Source organism: Coffea eugenioides, chromosome 8 (assembly GCF_003713205.1).
Source record: "Coffea eugenioides isolate CCC68of chromosome 8, Ceug_1.0, whole genome shotgun sequence".
Taxonomy (NCBI): Eukaryota; Viridiplantae; Streptophyta; class Magnoliopsida; order Gentianales; family Rubiaceae; genus Coffea; species Coffea eugenioides.
In genome coordinates, this window is record NC_040042.1 from 12,720,141 (window position 1) to 12,740,622 (window position 20,482).

General features: G+C 36.5%; 1 protein-coding gene across 1 annotated transcript; it reads right to left on the reverse strand.

Moving 5' to 3' along the window:
- Window positions 1–6,888: 6,888 nt before the first annotated feature.
- On the reverse strand, window positions 6,889–8,261 carry LOC113780280 (ubiquitin carboxyl-terminal hydrolase 15-like). Its single transcript, XM_027326095.1, has 4 exons — window positions 7,976–8,261; window positions 7,491–7,642; window positions 7,198–7,286; window positions 6,889–7,018 (listed from the first exon to the last, which is right to left on the reverse strand). The coding sequence occupies exons 1-4, from the start codon at window positions 8,259–8,261 to the stop codon at window positions 6,889–6,891; spliced, it is 657 nt and encodes a 218-aa protein (XP_027181896.1).
- Between the last annotated feature and the right edge of the window lie 12,221 nt (window positions 8,262–20,482).

A 20,482-nucleotide genomic window follows, 5' to 3' on the forward strand; every position in this document is an offset into this window, starting at 1 on the left:
TGCAGTGAAAGATGAAGGTTTTTCTCTCTCTCTTGCTCTCCAAGTTTCAGCCATGAGAAGGAAGAAATGGCTTGATTTTTGGTCAAATTTTGGTTTTAGTAAAGTTAAGGTAAGATGGTCAAAAGTCCAATAGTGAATAGGATGGTGACATTTGTCACCTTTTGATTTAAAACTTATCTTTTTGTCTCTCCAATACAAATATCTTAACACATTGTAAAATAATATCACTTAATACAAAATTCCAACAAGTTGTCAAAAATATAATGCATTTACCACACTTGCGGGTTTCACGTCCAAAATACGCTTTTAATTTCTCAAAAACTAACCGATACTAGAAAAATCATTTTAAAACTATCTTTGCTCATAAACTTTATCTGGGGAATTTTTCTAATCAAGAAAATGTAGAAAAGGCGGGCGATTAAAAAAAAATAAACCCTAGAAAATTAGAAAATTTTCGGGTTCTCAAACTCATTTTTTTCGGGGCGTCACAGAGTCTCATGTTCAGGTATACATATTCATCTGGATTTTATAAATTCATTAAATCCACTCTTGAAATGGTCTAGAGAGTTCCGTAGCATGTAATTATGCTCTTCACTTCCATGTTATTGTGTAGGTGGAAGTCAATTCACATATCTTGTTATTCATTCGTAGGAACTATTATCGTATAATTTTTCCAATCATGTGCTTGTTGGATATCATCTCAAGTTTTAAATTGAAGAGTATCGTTAACATTGCTTGCATGAATCTTGAGACTATTTTGTTGATATTGTGCATATATCTGATCCCTTATACTAAAAGGAAAATGAATGTGATAATGCAACTCTTAATAGATCTTTCTATGGTAAATGCGGACTAATATTGCTTTAGTAGTTTCTTTATTGAATTACTTATCAATGCTTGGAGATGATATACGTAACTTGTCACACACTTCTATTACCAAGAGTTTGAACTGTTAGTGATTGTATTAAATGTTGACATGGTATGGCAGGGATTATATAATAATTTTTTTCCTTTTTTTATTTAAAAATGGATGTGCTGATTGTCTGATGAGATCATCACAGAAACTTGCTTGCACTTTTTCTCTGGTCTTTATTTATTTTGTGTTATTATTTACATATTTGTTTGGGTTGTTGTTTTTCATTTTTCTCTATTAATATGTGAAAGAAGATGGAATCCCTCTATACTTATGCATGAAAAAAAAAGACACAAATTTACGTGAAAGATATGTGCCATTAATCTTTAATTGTGAGAGTAAAATTTTTGCACTAACTCTGCATAATGCATATAATTTATTTTTAAACTGAAATCATTCATTAACACTTGAAAGAAGCTAAATTGATTGTAACTTGAGATTTGCTTGTGTTGTCCATCACTTACTACTACAACACAAAATCCCTTTCCCTATGACTTCATCTTCAACAGCGATCAAAGTTTTGGGGTAATCATAGTTCCTTTTTCTTCTACCACTTTTGACTTTGATATGTGTTTCCTGTTTTTTTTTAAAGGTCTACACCAAGAAGCTTCTAAGAACTAACAAGGCACTAACTAGAATGGCTGAGTACGTAGAGAATCATTGCAAAAAGGAGGAGAAAATGTAGGTCATAATTGGAAGGCTCCCTATTATGGTGAGGTCTGAGTTATGTTGGATGAATGAAGTCGAAAATGATGATTGCAAATTTGACCATGGTGGATATTTCATTATCAAGGGTGTTGAAATGTGATAACCTCGTTTTGTTCTTGTTGAGTAAAGCGGTTGTAAGTTTGTCTATGCTTGTTGTTCAAAACAGGCAATTTCCCTCCGTGACCAACTATTTGAAATGTTAAATCTAGTTTACCAAATAGTAGAAATGCTAAAATGGATAAATGGTTGTAGTTTTCCTTAAATGTTCAGTGGATTAAAATAATCCTATCCAATTACAAACATTTTATAATTGAAATACAAACAACTAGTTTTTGTCCTCCAACCAAAGTTGACATGGACAACAAGCTGACACTCTATAAACTATCCACGGACACTTTCAGTGTTTCAGTGTTGTTTATAAACTATCCAAAGTTTCAGTGTTGTTTATCTCAAGGATGTAATGCTGACAAGGCTGACACTCTAACACACCTAGACCAACTATAAGTCTTAATTCTCAAGAGCCACTTCCTCACTGATCGTAATCCAGACCCTTCCCAAGTCATCAACCTTAAACCACTCTTACTTTACACTAATTTGTCTGTTATAATTATCTTTTCCTCTTTTTCCCTCTTTTCAGTGAGTCGATTCCATTCTTTTTTTGATAATTTAATTTTTATAAATGACATGGATATCCCATCTAAATCCACCAAATTAACTGGGTTGAAATGGTAGTCCACTTAAAGTCATTAAGTGTTTTTGATCATCCGAATCCATTTTAAGCTTTGTTTGTGTGGATGGATAAGTGGATATGGATTCAAATTGCCACCTCTGTTAAAAAGTCTGAACAAAAGAGTGTATCGAAAGCAAGTGAAAAAGGTGAGATGAAGGTAGCTGCAATTTACAAAATTAATTATTTAAGCTTGTGAAGGGTTGGAACGAGAATCTGTACTACTGCATGGAATGCGGTCATCCTCATTATTGTGGTCGCAACGGATCCTCTGTACCATACCCTGTCTCACACCCTATCCCACCCCTTCTAAACTTGCCAAGTGTCCTATTATAAACCAAATCCTGAAACAACCCAACTCGAACCATGTTTAATTAATTAACCGATTAATCGGGCTGAGAAACTTAATCACTATAACCAAAATCGATTAAAATAAAAACCCAAAAAACAAAATTAAAGATTAAACAAGGCACAAAAAAAAACCCCACAAGGCCACGAAATCAGAATCCCATCAGATTTCACTCCTCCTCAAAAGCTTTATCGCAACGCAGCAGGCCACAGATTTACACTTTCGTCATCTCGGAACTAAAGCCTTTTCTCCTAAACTAAAGCTAGTCTTCAACGGAACAAGGTACGTAGGTGAATTTTCCTTCAAATAAGTACTCTTCATATGCAATGTTTTCTCCCAAATAAGTACTCTTCATATGCAACGAATTGCGTTATTCATGTGCCGCTTCATATGCAACGAATTGCGTTATTCATGTAAACATCAGCACAAGCCTCTGAAGTCAACCTGAAGCCTCTGAACTCAAAGAATGTATGCAAAGGGATTGATGGGTTCCTTCAAATACTTACTCTTTTCCTCAGTCGTTAAGTTTCGGGATTTCTTTTTTTGGGTCTCTGTTGATTGAAGATCTATTTGCTTAAGATGTTTTTTGTTCAAAAATTTTTGTGCTTTTTGTGTTTGTATTGTACCTGTTGATGCGTCTTGTTGCTTTTTATATGTCAAATAAAAGATGAGACATTTGTGGTGGCTTTCACACGGCGCACGATTCCATGTTAACTTGTAAATTTAATTAGGGTCATTGTGTAGATATTCTGCAGAAGCTAGCTCAAGAATCGCAGTGTAGGGCGTGGAATGTTAATCCATTGGCGTAAAAATTCTGAATTTTTTGTCCTGTTTAGTTTTTTTGGGTTGCCTTTTTCTTGTTAAGTTAGATGGTTATGAGATGATCTGTTGGTGTAAACGGATCTCTATGCACTACAATGGTTGGCAGACTATGGCTTACGTTTTCCCATTGCTTTCTCGATCATTGGTTAGTAAGAATTGCCTTTATGGTTTTCCCAGTAATCCATGAATACCAAATCTGACCCTTTGTGTCTAATAAGTTAATTTAGGTGACTAGAATTTTTAGTTTGAAACTTTAATTATGTCTTTCTTCGTGTAATGCATCTTGCAGTGACTAGCATGCAAATTTTTTTTTGCTTTTCATTTCCTGCTTTTGTTCATTTATGAGTGACTTATGCGAACAGAACATTACAGGAATAGCAACATTAAAATAATATGAGTCAAACAATAGTTGTAAACAAGAATAAGTGCAAACCGTATAGTTTTTCCACCGGGATGTGTTGAAGAAGAGTAGGGCAGTAAACCAAGAAACACAATCAAGCTATTTCTCTATACATTAAGTTGGAACAAAAAGGTAAGAAACACTTAAAAGTGCATTAAAGAGGACCTTCAATAGTAAATTCCTGAGTAATGATACTGTACCATAGAATGCATGCATGAATAGACTATGAAGCAAGACCGGTAGCATGAGATCATAAACGATAGATTGAACAGTTGTTAATCATCCAGAAAGGTTATATACACAGTAAATGGACAAAAGTATTCCACTTTATGAAGGAAAAATCTGTCAAGCACAAATTAGACTATAATCTGAAATGCTTTTTCGTAGTCTGAACCGAAGACATGAATTATTTATTTATAGATGGTAATTTATTTAATGACAAAGGAGAAAATATCTATCCAGGCTTTTAACTATTACAAAAACAAATTAAGAATTTGGTTAATAAGAAGAATATTAAATATAGAATCACCAAAGGGGGTAACAAATTATGTATTTGTATTCGGTAATTTGATTTCAATAGTAAAAAAATATGTATACAGACTTATAGGGTATGCATAATAAGTAAGTGGGATGGGCTAAATCCACATCCCTGCATACTAAATTCACACCCTATACTATTATTAGACAATTATGTCCTTAACTTTTATACACTAAATCATCACTCTATAGTATTTAATTATGTCCTTAACAATTCTTCGTGTAATGCATCTTGCAGTGACTAGCATGCAAATTTCTTTCTGCTTTTCATTTCCTGTGGTCCATGATACAGGTCATTTGTTGGGTTTTAGGGGAATATGGAGAATTATTTGCCAACTCATGAAGTCTAATCATGTCATAAATTGGACTTAGGAGATGTTGACTTGCAGGAAATAAATGATAATACCTTACCTCTTTGTATTACTGATGGCAATCTAGGAAATCAAATTTTTCTTCCTTTGGCTATACCAGATGACTTGGTCCCGAAACTTGGCATGGAATTCGATACTGAAATAGCAGCCAAAAATTTTTATCAAAAATATACTAAAGCATCTGGTTTTGGAACTCGATTGAGTAAGGGACATAAAGACAAAAATAGTGATTTGATGTTGGACAGGGTTTTTTGCTACTCTCGTGAAGGAAAAAAGCCAAAAGACAAACGCAATATGATTGTTAAGTGTCCTCGTCCAGAAACAAGATGTGATTGTAGTGCAAGGATGAAAATTAGCTGTAGACAAGGTGGAAAATACCGTGTTGTGCAATTTGTTGCTGAACATAATCATGAGCTATCAACTCCAAGCAAAACTCATTTATTCAGATCTCATAGACACGTGACAATGGCACACGAAGCTGAAATAGATATGGCCCGAAGTTGCGGAATTACACCAAAACAATCGATTGAACTGATGTCGAAACAAGTTGGTGGACGAGAACTAATGTTTCTTATTTATATTAATTTTTTCTAGTATTATACTTTTACAAGTTTATAGCTATTTTTATAATGAAGGGTGGTCTTCTATTTCTTATTTTTTGGGTAGACGTTAGACCCTAACTTCTACCAAGGCTATGATTTGATGTCTTCAAGTTCAATAGCACACTAGTAGCGTCAATGAGTTTTGTCCAAGTAAAAAAAAATCTTGATTAATTACTTAATCTTATATTCATCCTTCATAATCAGGAGTTATTATTCTGGATATGAAATTAGGAGTTATTATTGGCACTTCCGTTGACATTTTTTATTATTTGAGCTAGACAAAAATATTCATCCTTCATGGAGTTCACTATCACTCCCTTGCTATCAAACTGTGATTAAAATGAAATGTAGGGATGTTTTTATATTTTACATGTAGAAAAGTCAAGTGGAGTGAACAATTCTATAAAAGATGACTTTGATAATCTGGTGCAAGTTGATCTACCGAACGAAAAAACTGCTGACAATAACCTTTTTCTGCTTTTCATAATCAGATCATCCAAATTTGATGTATTTAGGGTTGGTATATGTATATGGGATCAAGAATAATGCACTGTATGCACTGTGAAGAGTTTGTCTGCATATATTAGTTTGATAAGTTACACTTATAATTCAATACATTTGCTAACTTAGCATTTGTTTTTTGTAGGCACAAGAACTGGGAAATAATGATGATAGTGATCAACAAGTTGCTAAAGATGAATGATCAGTGCAAAAATCTTGGATGGTGTGAAGTTATACATTTATACACCTCGGAATCTATCTACTATTTTCTTTCTGTTCCCTTGTAGAAGAGGGATCATAGATTTTTATACACATCATTCCATATTTTGTTTTCCTCTTTCTGAGGTTTGAGCACAATGAAATTGATGATTATGCTGCCAAAATTCAAATAGTGCTAAAAGTCGTAGAGAAAATGAACTAGAATGAAAAAATTGCTATACAAAATTTATATTGACGTGCAAGACATAATGAACTAGAATTGCGGAATCAAACCGTAATGTTATGTTTTAAAGCCACAAAAGCAAGCCATGGAGACCAAAGCCAATAATTTTCAACTTTGACATGAAATAACGTCTTAGCTACACTTAATCAGGCAAGGGGAATATCCACAACACCTTCCCAGGTATTTGGGATTTCACTTATCATCTTACAATCAAAGCAAAAGGCTGACGATCGCACACACAATTAACTTGAGTCTGCATAGCTCTAGTCTATTTATTTCCTCTCAAAGATACTGCAACAATATATGCTTAAAACACGCGAACACTGAAGAGAAGCATGCCAACCCCTTATTCAGTAATAGTAGTAGATCGAAATAACATGAACCCCTAGAATGCAATCTCTGAAGCAGAATTTACTTCTGAAGTCTCTAGAATGCAAAAGCAAGACATTGTAAATCAAACCAATCGTAACATGCTCTAGAATGCAATCTCTGAAGCAGAATTTACTTCTGAAGTCTCTAGAATGCAAAAGCAAGACATTGTAAATCAAACCAATCGTAACAAGCTCTAGAATGCAATCTTTGAAGCAGAAACACAAGGAGAGGCTTTGTGCTGGTCAGACACTGCAATACAGCATTGGCATAACAACTGCACAGTAAAATGAAAGAAATCTTGAATATACTTGACAAATAATAAAAAACCCTATGAAATTTGTTTCAGTACATTATTGCATTAAGAGTCTGTACATTTCCTATATCTATAAAATTTTTCTAGATCTATTGATATGTAAAAGCACAAGAAAAGCAGGAAAAATTTTGAAGAAATACCTGTTTCCACAATTTATAAGACCTCTTGGAGACATGTTGAAAACTTCATACTGAAAGAACTTCACAAAATCTTCATACGGAAATAGCATCTGTGAAATAAAAGAAAAAAATATATCCATAAACTTTCATGAATGACTACCCCCAGAATACATCATTTAGATTCATCAATCAAGCAGCTTAAGAACTGGCAAACAAAATCTTTGCTGAAATGTTTCAAACAGATGCATTACTCCTATTTAATATTTTTGCTCTATCTGTTTAAATGATAATAGAACTGCTCCTATAATTCAGACCTTAACTTTCTTATGCTGGTCAGAATTTACTTCTGAAGTCTCTAGTCTCTCAAGTTTTGAAGGCTTCATGAAGCCAATCATCTTCATAATTCCCATGCCAGTAACCCCATTACTTCCTTGTGAAGGGCCAGCATCCTTTGTTCGATTAATTTCTGTTTCATAACCATTTGTTAAGTAAACATCACAGATCAGTAGGGACAAATCAGAAAATGATGCTTCTTTCAGACTTACTAGACTCATAACAATTACTCTTAAGCCTCAGAAGAGAACAGCTAGATACATTTTTTAGGAATAAAACTAAGAACAATTAGATATATCTTTCCAAATCCTTTATTTTAAATCACTGTAATTTTGTTATGCATTCTAGCAAAACTTGTTCAGTAAGAATTATAGAATACCGCAATTAACCGCAGTTTTATATTCTTACAGTATATGCAGATACAAATTACTTGCAAATGTGCTCAAAACCAACACTAAGATCATACCAGTACCAAACAGACTTGCACCGTTTACAACGAGTTGTACTTTGACCAAAGCATCCTGCACAGAGAAACTTTCTGAATTGTTTGGCAAGCATAACACAGGGACAACAGTAGTAGCAGTCATTGCTTCAACTCCAAGAGATTCTTCAGCTGCCTGTTGAGTAAGCAAGCTAACCCTCTTTTTTTTCGTTGACTTGCTCCATTTTCCTAGCAAGATATATGTAACCAGGGGAAGCACAACAAAGACCAGAAACAAAGCTGGTATATCAGTTTCCCTTGGCTCAAGCATGTCCTCACCAAAACAATCATGTCCCGTTTTCCTCTAAAACCTCTTTGGCATGGCAGATCGCACTTAACTATATGTAAGAATTATAGAAACAACACAGAGATTAGCTAAGTAGACAACATCATCAACTTCATCATTCAACTCAATTGACTAATCTGCTGCACATCATTATATAAGTGAGTATCAACCAACCATCACAGTTAAAGGCTATGACAGCTATAATTTGAGAACAGATTTCAGAAAGGAGTCACAATAAATCTGAATGACAGAATAATGGGCTTAGAAAACTGCGGGAAAACAAAGGCAAGAAAAACCTACGGAAAAAATGATTCATGACGCCTAGGCATTTGATCGAACAGGTGGGGAGCTTCATCCAATTGCCCATTGATCACTCATAATCTGAAGTGTGGGCTCCGAAGAATGACCACAAAATTGGGGTTCCCAATGTTTCTCCACGCTATTAGAGATGCGCCAACCTTGGGATGCTTTACTCCTAACCCCTCAAGGTTCCGAGATGGAGCATAACCTGAGTCTGGGTAAAACGTAGGCGATTTTTGTGCTTTCACACGCCCATCAGAATCCCATCAGATTTCCTTCCACTTCGTGACGGAGGACATAACATATGATCATCGGCCGAAATCATGCCACCAGGCATTTGAATTGTGAGTGATCTCTGATGAGCTGATGAGTGATATTTGCGATGAAGCTTTTGAGAAGGAGTGAAATCTGATGGGATTCTGATTTCGTGGCCTTGTGGGGTTTTTTTTTTGTGCCTTGTTTAATCTTTAATTTTATTTTTGATTTTTTATTTTAATCGATTTTGGTTATAGTGATTAAGTTTCTCAGCCCGATTAATCGGTTAATTAATTGAACATGGTTCGATTTGGGTTGTTTCAGGATTTGGTTTATAAAAGGACACTTGGCAAATTTAGAAGAGTGGGATAGGGTGTGAGACAGGGTGTGGTACAGAGGATCCGTTGCGCTATTGTGGTTTACTGGTTCGTATTAAAGTAAAACAGGTATTCTGTTTGTAGAAAGTATTAAGAGCATGCTAAACCTTGCTTGCTCGTATAAGGCTATCTGCTTGTTTTGTTTTTGTTAAATAAACTTTACTAATGTATTTTTTGATTAGAATAGGGTTTTTCTAGTTTCTAATTGTAGACACCAAATTTTTAATTTAATTTTATTTATTATTATTTTTATTTTTAGTTATTATTTATTTTTAGTCTCTTATTTTTATTTTTAAGACATTTTCAATATTAAATTTCAGAAAAAGAAAATTTCCAAAAAAAAATCTTTTTAATCATTTCCTTATTATTATCGTTAATTTAAAAAATTTAAAAAAATTAAATTAAAAAAAGGGAACAAGCTCACGCACCCTGAGATGCACACGATCCAAGCCCCTCCTCAATTTTATATCAGAAAACATGCGTAGAAAAATTCCAGCTCCCTTTCCATTTTTGTTTCCTCCATTTCTTTCTATCATTTTTCTTCACCACTGGATCACTTGATCCATTCCACTTGGCTCTCATCTACCACCCGAGAAGAACCTGGAAAGTGAGAATAATCTAATGGTTGAGGGAGAGGCGTTAAGCTGACATTGTTTATGGACCATTAAGATGAGGTTTAAGGGTTAAAAGGGGATATAAAAGGAAAGCTAAGGGTTCAGGAGAAGGGGGCTAGTGGACGGCTGAAGGAAAGAACGGCGGATGAAAAGAATCTGGGGAACGGCTGGAGAGAGTTGAGGGGGCTGATGGCTAAAATGAACAATCAAGTGACGGCTGAAAAAGAGAAAGCTTTGAGAGTGGGAGAGGGCATGCAAGAGAGAAAACTGGTAGAGAGATTTTCGGTGGTTTGAGAGAGAAAACCAGAAAGAGCTAGAGAGAAAGGAAAGAAAGGGAGCAAGGAGGATCTGTTAGGGAAGGATCTGGGAAGAATCAGAGGAACAAGGGTTGGAAGAGAGATTCGAAAGAGAGAAAGAATGAAAAGCTGCAATTTTTTCAACAAAGGCTGATTATAAGCCATGTTTCAGATCGAATATCTCTTCAGTCTTTGATTATGTCAAGAAATTTTCAAGTTCTGCACCAACTAGGAGGTAAGGGAAGAAGGTTTCGTTCAGAAATCGTTAGCAGAAGACATTGATAAAGCCTTCGAATTTGCCCCCCAAAGACCGCTGCTTAACTTCGCTGGTACGGGTTCGGAGCCGTAACGGGACAACTTCAGCAGCTCTTTCACGGCGTTTCTTGCCCTGATTGCGATTCAAAGAGCTACATCAGGTACTCCTCTACACTGATGCCTTAGTTCCTTTCATCTTCATTTATTTTTGGGTCATGATTTTGAGTTGCTTGTTCGTTGTTATTGTTCGCTCTTCTGTTTCTATTCCGAAGTAACTGGACGAGCATTCTTCCATGTTTCATCCATGTTGTGATCCCTTTGTTAATGTCCATTGCATGCTGGAAGTCAGCCTTTTCAGTCCCATATTTACTTGACGAGTTGTATCGAAGTAGATTAACATAGGAATTATGGAGTTAATATTGCAATTCATGAGCTGATGTCCATTTTTGCTGCTCTTTGACCTGAGTTGCATAGTTTAGGCTTGCAGTGGTGTCTACAAATCCTTTTCCTTACTTCGGTTGCTGGTGTTTTAGCTCGTTTATGGTTCTTGACTTGCTTGCTGATTGATTGGGATGGTCTGTCTACTTTATCACAAGTTTCACTCCTTTCTTTGTTGCATTTCTGGTCCAGTTGCTTTGATTGAGTCTTCTAGGATAGATGATCATGTTAACGGCAATGGTATGAAGTCCTTGTAATTGTTTTTGGTTGTTAAACTAGTAGAAATCTGTTTGAGCTTGTGCACGCCAACACAGTTCGGCTAAAGTAAAAGAAAGCAGCAAAGGAAATTGCAGAAACTCTTCTCTTGCGTGATTTGCATGGAATTTGCATGCAAAATAGCTTTCAAAAATTGCACTTTGCTCCCTTTAGCTCCCATCTATGCCGCAAAGGCCCAATTATGTTCTGATTTCTTGCAATTAAGTCCTTGCTTGCTTAAATTCTTGTTTGTCTTTTATGATTGTTTTGTTAATTAAAGTGGTGCCTTGACCTTTTTATTGTTTTGAAAATAATTTTATCTTTATTTGATTACCATTGCAAGGGAGGTAACCTCTATCCCTTTCATTTTATTTTATTTTTTAATTTCTTTTTTTTCCTACGTGCTCCTACGTGTTTTGTGTGAATATGCATGCTTTAATTCGCTTTTCATTTTTATTAATGGTTTAATTGCTTGCTTCGCTTTCCTTTTATTTTGCTTTCTTTAATTAGCAAGTCATTTGAGGGCATTTGAATCCCAATTTGTAATAGTTAGGATATTATTTTCTAAGTCTTCCCCCCTTAGATTGTATTAGGCATCCCCTTTTGTAATAGATAGGGCTTGTGTGCTATGTGTTTGTGGATGCCTATATGCTATGTGTTTAGTTGCTTTCCCTAGGTTTCTGCATCTAGATAAGCATGCTTATGTGCTACGTGCTATGTGAAACTATGTGCTTTGCATGTCTAGTTGCTTTAATATTATATCTGATTATGTCGATGGAATGTACGTTACCGTGGTTAGTCCAATGCTAGTCATGCTCTTCCCCTCGAGTTCTTACAAGTCCAATGCTTGTGAGAGAACGTTAGTAGAGGGCTAGTCCAATGCTAATAGGGCCGCCCCTCGCTAGTACATACTCGCATGCCTTCACTACATTTCATTCATTTTTTTTTCCTTTTAGTATTTTACACTTTGCATGAACCCTTACCCTCTTTCCACACGGACTTTGCATTTCATTCTAGTTATTAGGGTCATCTGCTTGATTAGGTTAAGGAGTTACTCTTTTGGTAAGAGAAACAGACGAGTATGGCTACACATAGCCTTAGCACGCTTGTTTTCTTTCTAACCAAAAGGCAAATCAAAAGTCACGATTTAGGGTCTCCCCGTACCCGTTTTTTTTGCATTCCTTTAGGGCTCATGCATTGCCAAGGCACATTACCATTTGCACACTCCCACTTTACACTATCACTTTTTCATTATCACTTCACACACTCTCACTTTATACATTCTCACTCCGCACACTACCACTTTACCAACTATTACTTTTCACTCTCACTTCACTTTACACTCTCTCACATCTACACATTTACACTTTTACATACTCATTTGCACACCCGCACCTTACACACTCCCTCATTTGTATACGTGCATACTCATTTGCACCCTTGCACTTTACACACCCATTCACACACTTGCACTTTGCACATTTGCACTTGGCACTCGCTTTTACACTCAAAGACATTTTCGCACACACTCATTTTTTTCTCATGATTATTCGAGCATTCATTTGGATTTATTCGTGACCTCTTTGAGGGTTCACCATTGGCTATCACAATTCATGTGATTAGGACCAATCGAGCCTCAAAAAAGACATTTTGTCCCATTCAAACCAAACATTAGATTTAGGTTTGCATTCATGTTAGACACATCCAAAATGCAATACATCTCTTGGGTAAAATTAGGAAAATTGTCACTAAGTCACGCAACTAACTTAGACTAGGGTAAAAGGGTGCCTTAGACTTCGTCTTTGCCTTCCCTTTTATCAACCGTGACCTCCGAACTCGTCTCTTTGATTTTCGTAGACTAGGAGTCATCTAAAAAGGTTTTACTTTATTTTTTCAAAAACTACTTTTTTTGGGTGACTTGGTACCCCAACTCAATACCAAGTGGCGACTCCTACTTTTCTGTTTAAAAACCTTTTTAGATTATCATTTTGGCCAAACCGTCGCATTTAAATGTCCCATGGCCTTTTCCTTTATTTATCACACTTCACATATTTCACGCACATTTTAAATACCACATCACTGATTTTTGAACACATCACTCGTTTTTTAAAAAAAATGGGGCGCGACAGCTTGACGACTCTACTGGGGACTTCCTAAGTGGGTTCAAGCACTTGATTTAGTTATTCTTTTCCTCTTCTACCCTTTTCATGTATCGCATTTGGATGTTTAGGGTTGCATTTTTTTTTTAGGATTTTTGCATTTTTGCGGGTATCAACTCACTCCCTTACCCATTTGCGTACGATTGATTTGATGGATGGATGGTTTATTTATATGATCCCGCGCTTTGCATTGCATTTGGGTAGGGGGATATTACCCTAGAGTCTCGCGTCGGTTCTTGATCCCTCCCCTAAAAAATAAGAAGCACTTCATACGTGCATGTATAGTTTTATTTACCCTATTTTTTCTTTTTTCCGTGGGCGTTTCCCACACCACCCTGTAGGATTAGGATCGATTTCCTTGGGTAGGCGGATGGTGTGCTCTACGCCCATAGCGATGTCTAAGGGATCACTCAAGCCACCGACCAAAGGCCCTAGGATTGATGACCCTTTGCCTTTAGGTCTGAAGGCTTGGGAACCTGGAGACCTATCGAGTCTAGATGCATTAGTAAGCCAATATCTCATGCATCCATGATAGTTTACCTAGGGTAGAGTCTGCCTTACCTTATAAGGGACACTATTCATGAGAGGAGGGATCCAACCCCTCTTTTCCTTTTATTGCTTTCTTTCTTTGTATTGCTTTGTTACAATGTATTATGTGTATTTGTCTGATTGAACTAACTTTTCTTGGTTTTTGTCTCTATTGTATTCATAAGCCCTAGAAAATAAGAGGTCTGGCATGATTCTTTTTTAGGACCTACCCTTATAGATAGGCTATTGCACGTTTAGAAATTCTGGTATATTTCATTCGTAAATTAATAATGGCATATCATTTTAGGCCTACCCTGACATATAAAGGATTCCTTAGGTCACGTTTTCATTTAAATTGCATATTTTATTGCTTTAATAAACTGGCATCATGCATCCACCTTAGAGGGAATGCATTTAGGAGATCCTGTGTTAGGAATAAGCCACCTCGTGTCTCGGATACTTAATCTAAGGAGACTTGCACGTTTACATTTTGTATCATCCAAAGGGGTAGTGCACGAGGTAAGATAAGATCCGATCCCTTTCGCGAGGATGACATTGAGAAGGATAGAATAATTTTTGGAACATTAGAATATGGGCATCTAACAATCATTTTTTGGCCATTTCAAACATATTTGGTAAAATTCCCTTGCGTGAAAGACAGTAATTTGAAGAAATTCACAAAATAATTCCTCATTGTCGAGACGATAAATAGATCAAGGCCAAATCTTGATTTTAGAAGGTTCGTAGATTAATGCATTGTAATAAATTTTTTGAAACTATCGATGGGTAGATAATTTAATCGATTTTTTTTGAATAAATCATCAATTTCATTCAATTCATTTGATCAATTTACCCTTTTTAGGGTGATCCGGTCGATTTTGAATAAATCATCAATTTCATTCAATTCATTTGACCAATTTACCCTTTTTATGGTGATCCGGTCGATTTTTGAATAAATCATCAATTTCATTCAATTCATTTGACCAATTTATCCTTTTTAGCGTGATCCTGTTGATTTTGAATAAATCATCGCTTTCATTCAATTCATTTGACCAATTTACCCTTTTTAGGGTGATCCGGTCGATTTTGAATAAATCCTCAATTTCATTCAATTCATTTGACCAGTTTACCCTTTTTTAAGGTGATCTAGTCATTTTTGAATAAATCTTCAAGTTCATTCAATCTATTCGATTAAGTGTGTCTATTTTTAGAGCAATCCAGCAAAGTTTATCAATTTCATTCGATCCATTTGACCAATTAGGGTTTCTATGTCAAATTTAGAACTGGAACAGCTAGTTGTTTTTAAGAAAATCACCCATTACATTCATTTCATTTAGATAGATTAGGGTTTCGACCCATGTTAAAAAAAATATCCAATATCAAGTTAGTCAAAATTAAATTGATTTGTACGAATTCCTGTGCCAACCAAAACCATTCCTTCATTTAGAGGTTTCCTGCTGTTCAATTGGTCCAAAATTTTCAAATTACTTTCTAATCAAATGTCAATAAGTTGATCGGATCCATCAAGTATGGTATAGTGCCTACCTCAGAGGATTACATCATGTTAGGCTTACCCTTGGCACTAAAAGGGTCCCTCAATAGGACATGCATCCGATTTTTTTTGGATATTTACTAACTCTTATCTTTTTCTTTTTCTTTATTTTTGTTGGAAGAGCTAAGCGAGGGCTAAATCTAAAGGAAATTCCTTTCAAAATTTTCAGGTAATATTTAAACATAGCTTCTCGTCGAAACCCATCATAACACGATCTCGCAGTCAAGCCCAAAAGAGTCGTGTAAACATGAGTGCACAACCTGAGCCAATGGAGAAAACTCCTACAATAACCCAACCTGAGACTACAAGTTTGGGAGCTCAACTGACTGAGATGATTGCTAGATTCAATGAGATGTCTATGGAGATGGCAGCCCAGAGGCAACTAATCGACCAACTCATCAACAGTGGCGTTCAGCTTGAACCAATACCTGCCAAACAACTTGAGCTTGAACCTCCACCCCCTACCCAAGCTGCTTTCAATCCATCTTTCACTGTTCCACCTCCAATGATTACAAGACCCCAGATCCAGGCTGCCTTCAATCCATCTATCATTGGTCCACTTGAAGAAACCTTTAATTACACTGTTGCAAATCCATCATACTCTTACCCCCTAATCCTTCATTCAATCCTTGTCATGCTCAAATTATACCACCCCAAATTACTTCCAATATTCCCCCTGAGCCATAGACATTATATCAAGCCATTGCAGAGCCTTTCCTATTAGACAACGCTACCCAAGCAAACTAGAGATAGGGGAATCTTCTGCTCATGTTGACATGAAATTGCTCAAGCGCCTCGATCGTTTCGATGAATTCATAAGGAAAAATCAGGGTTTAAGCAAGCAAGGAATGTTGGACTATGATGAGTTTTGCCTTTTTCCTGATGTACAATTGCCTGTGGGGTTCAAAATCCCGAAATTTAACAAGTATGATGGGACAGGTAATTCCAAAACACACCTCCAACTGTTTGCTAACAAGTTGGGAAGACCCGTAGATGACGAGAATCTGCCTCTAAGGCTGTTCCCGGAAAGCCTAGAGGGGGATGCACTCGATTGGTATTCCAATTTGAAACCTGAGGAAGTGAAGACCTGGCTTGACTTGTCTAATGCTTTCGTGAGGCAGTACGTGTACAATTGTGAGCTGGCTCCAACGCGAACCAAACTGGAAGGAATGAAGAGGAGACCATCTGAGGACCACAAAACTTATGCTAAGAGATGGAGGAAAATAGCTGCAAAAGTCGAGCCACCAATGACTGAGGACGAAATTATTCGCACCTTCATTAAGGTACATGATCCTCCGTACTTTGAGGAAATTTTCTGCATGACTGGATGCTCATTTGCTGCTATTGTCAATAAGTTTGAAGAATACGATGACTTCGTAAGAGCTGGAAAGATCGTTAATGTTTCTGCCCTCAAATCGCAATTGGATGCTCTGCAAGGACAAGAGAGTAGTGGGAAAAAGACACCATTCAAAAAGAAAGAGGGGGAAGCTGCCTGTATTTGGGACCGAAACCCTACACCGAGACCTAGATTTCAACACAGCCCAACATATTCACCACCTTATCCCTACTATCCAAGTTCTCACCCTGTCTACAACATCAATATTACCTACCCCGACCTCGCCCAAGTTACGCCAACCCGCCTACAGCCCCTTTCCAAATATTTCAACCAAATTGTCAACAAACTCACCATTGTCCTCCTTATAACCAGAGATTTTCCCCACCAAGCAGGCCCACCTATAACTATCCCCAATCCACTGAAACCTACAATCAAAACCGTACCCGAACATTCACCAACCTAGACAGGCCTTTGGACCAGTTGTATGAGCAGTTGAAGGCTGCCGGTAAAATAGGCGTGATTTCCCCTCTAACTTACCCTTATGGCATGCCTGCTGGGTACAATCCACAAGCTATTTGTGCTTATCATTCGGGAGCACCTGGCCACCCAACCGTCGATTGTAAAGCACTTAAGCACAAAGTCCAAAATATAATCGAGGCAGGGGAAATAGTGCTAAGAAAAAAGGGTGAACAATGACCCAGCATAAGTACAAATCCTTTTCCTGAACACAAGGACACCTTTGAGGCATCCACTTCCAACGAAGAAATTTAAAAATCTTGAAGGAGTTTTGCACAATTGGATTGCCGAGTATCTTCCCTCTCGAAGAGAATTTCGATAAATCTGGGGATTGTCATTTGCTAAAATTCATGAAAATGGTCACTTTTTTGTGTAAATAGTTTTATCAAGTTTAATCAAGTTTTGGCTAAAATAACTTTTTTACATTATCAAGTTCCTGTGTTATTTTTTGAATTTTTCAATAGTGTGCATAGTTACATCTTTTCATCATTTCATTTGGTTGATACCATTTTATATTGGTTGATTGTTTATTGTTTTAATTTCCTTCTAAATTCTTTCAGATGGCTAAAAATAAAATTATTTGACCCTTTGGATATCACTGCCCTGGAATCCGAAGATGGCAATTTCTATATCACTCACGACTTGGAAATTATGGAATCTGAAATTCAAAACGAGAGTGATAATGAGGAAGTATCTGATTCTTTTTCAAAAGTCTTGAACAATAAGAGGAGAAATCCAAACCGAACCTAGAAGAGACGGATATTTTTAATATTGGCACCAAGACTGAGGTCAAAGAAATAAAGATCAATATACATCTGAATGAAAAACAGAAAAAGAAATCCCTTCATTGCGGTTCTAATGGAAGCCAAGTTAGAAGAAGCTGATTGGTTAAAGCAAAGATTTTTAACAATTGGCTCTGATTGATGAAAAGTGTCTGAATGCTATATGTTGTGGCCAATGCTACCAAAAACGCATGGCCTGTGCTTACAACAAAAAGGTCCACCGGTGATCCTTTGAAGAAGAAGATAAAGTGCTAAAGCGAATTTTGCCAATACAAGATGAAGCCAAAGGCAAATTTGCTCCAAACTGGCAAGGCCCATTTGTCGTTCAAAATGTGCTACTAGGTGGAGCATTTATTTTAGTAGAGATGGATGGACAGACATTCCCTCAACCTATCGACTTAGACATGTGTAAGAAGTTCTTTATTTGATTATGCAAATTTCTTTTAGAACTCACGCAAGGGACGAGACAAAAAAGTCAGGCCATCTTCCTTTCCAATCAAAACATTTCATCCCTAGTCATCCCCTTTTAAGCTATCAGAACAATAATTTTTATTTGATAGCCTCTGAGAATTGCAAACCCCACACTGGGGCAAATTTATTTTGAAAGAGAGATGATCAAAAAGAAAAGAAAAACCCCACACTGGGGCAAATTTATTTTGATGAAAGAGAGATGATCAAAAGGGAAAAAAAAACCCCACACTGGGACAAATTTATTTTAAAAGAGAGATGATAAAAAAAAAAGAAAGAAAGAAGAAAGCAAAAACCCCACACTGGGGCAAATTTAGTTTTTTAAAGAAAAATTACAAAAGTGAGGAAAATGCAATGAAGAAAATGCAAAGAGAGAAAATCCAATCAAACCGGGGCAAATTTTCCTCAGTTTCGTTCAAAAAATTGGAAATGATTTCAAAATAATGCAATCTCAGATTATTTCACCCCTCTCGTCAAAAAATTTTCTTTCAAGCCTCAATTTTTCTTGAAAACACCCCACCTGATCGCATTACAAAAGCCCAAAATCCTGGTTTTCGTCACTTACCGTATTTCTATTGGGAAGTTCGCTAATCAATTAGCAAGTGATGTCCATAATGCCTTCACCTAATCTTATAAGGGAAGCGCATTTTACTGATGCCAGCAATTTTCAACTTACATTCCGGAGTTCATCATGGTCGAGATTTTCCATTGTTCTTTAGGTGAAAACCCGAAAGGGCACCTCAAAAAAAAAGAAGAAGAAAAGAACAGAAAAAAAGGAAAAAAGAAGGAAAAAGAAGAAAAAGAAAAAGAAAAGCAAAACAAAAACAAAAAAGGGTGGGGGCAACCTTGGTGAAAATCCGAAAAGGGTGCCAAGGTAGTTTTTGCAGCAAGCAAGCACGAGGAGGAATAGCTGGTGACTCGGTTCATTTGGATTTCTCTTCGTGTCATAATACTTCTGCTAATATTGAATTCCGGAACAAAGATATCCAGAGATTCGAATATGACATTTGTTGGCCAAAAACTGTGTTACTTTGTAAAAAAAATTTTAAAAAATAATAATATATCTTTTCGGCAAGATACATTCTTATGAAGCTCATTTTTTTTCAATTGCTTGTATTCATAGCATTTTGTAGGTTTGAAGCACAGTTGGTGGTATTTGCATTTTTTTTTTGCATAATTCATTTCGGCATGACGTGTGAAATTATCTTACCTGCATCATTTTTAATCATTGAATTTTTATGAATAACAATCCCCATGATTTACTCGAAGCATACTTGGATCCCGTCCACTTTCGGAAATGGTTAAGATCCAGTAAAGCCGGATGCGCAGGTTTTATCATATGGCAAAATGTATATCTGGTTAGCCTAGAAAAGGCCACGGCAAAAGTTGACAAAGACATCAAATGACTCATATTTGCACGATTCTCAAAGGGAAAGGGATCAAATAATGGAGGCAATTTCTTGGTTGTTTCTCTTTTGCAGAAGAGTTTCATACATGGATGAAAACAACCACGCCTTACACTGGAGTCGGTATCGGAAAGAGTTCTCCAGTGAACAAATGCAGACAAGTTCGATCAGAAGGTGCTACAATATGGCATTGCAGAATCAACTATGGACTTAGATTGCAAAAACTCAACCTCTACTGGGGCAAAATTTTGGGCTATTGTCAGATAAGTATACTGGAATGTCCCACGTTTAAATTTCTCGTTTGGGTCAGTCCCATGTTTAAATTCTCGTTCGGGCCAGTCTCATGTTTAAATTTTCGTTCGGGCCAGTCCCATGTTTAAATTCTCGTTCGGGCTAGTCCCATGTTTAAATTATCGTTCGAGTCAGTCCCATGTTTAATTTCTTGTTCGGGTCAGTCCCATGATTAAATTTCTCGTTCGGGTCAGTCCCATGTTTAAATTTTTCGTTCGAGTCAGTCCCATGTTAAATTTCTTGTTCGAGTTAGTCCCGTTTAAATTTCTTGTTCGGGTTAGTCCCGTTTTAAATTTGTTGTTTAAGTCAATCCCATTTTAAATTTATAGGTCGGATCAATCCCGTTTTAAATTTTCCTTCTGGGTCAGTCCCATTTTA

Bases quoted from the DNA above. Each gene is read 5' to 3' on its own strand.
- LOC113780280 (XM_027326095.1), bottom strand. From the start codon at position 8,261: ATGCTTGAGCCAAGGGAAACTGATATACCAGCTTTGTTTCTGGTCTTT. The intron at 7,287-7,490 runs GTCTGAATTATA...TTTATTTCACAG, and splicing joins ACCAGCATAAGAAAGTTAAG to ATGCTATTTCCGTATGAAGA. The intron at 7,019-7,197 runs GTATTTCTTCAA...TTTACTGTGCAG, and splicing joins CTTATAAATTGTGGAAACAG to TTGTTATGCCAATGCTGTAT.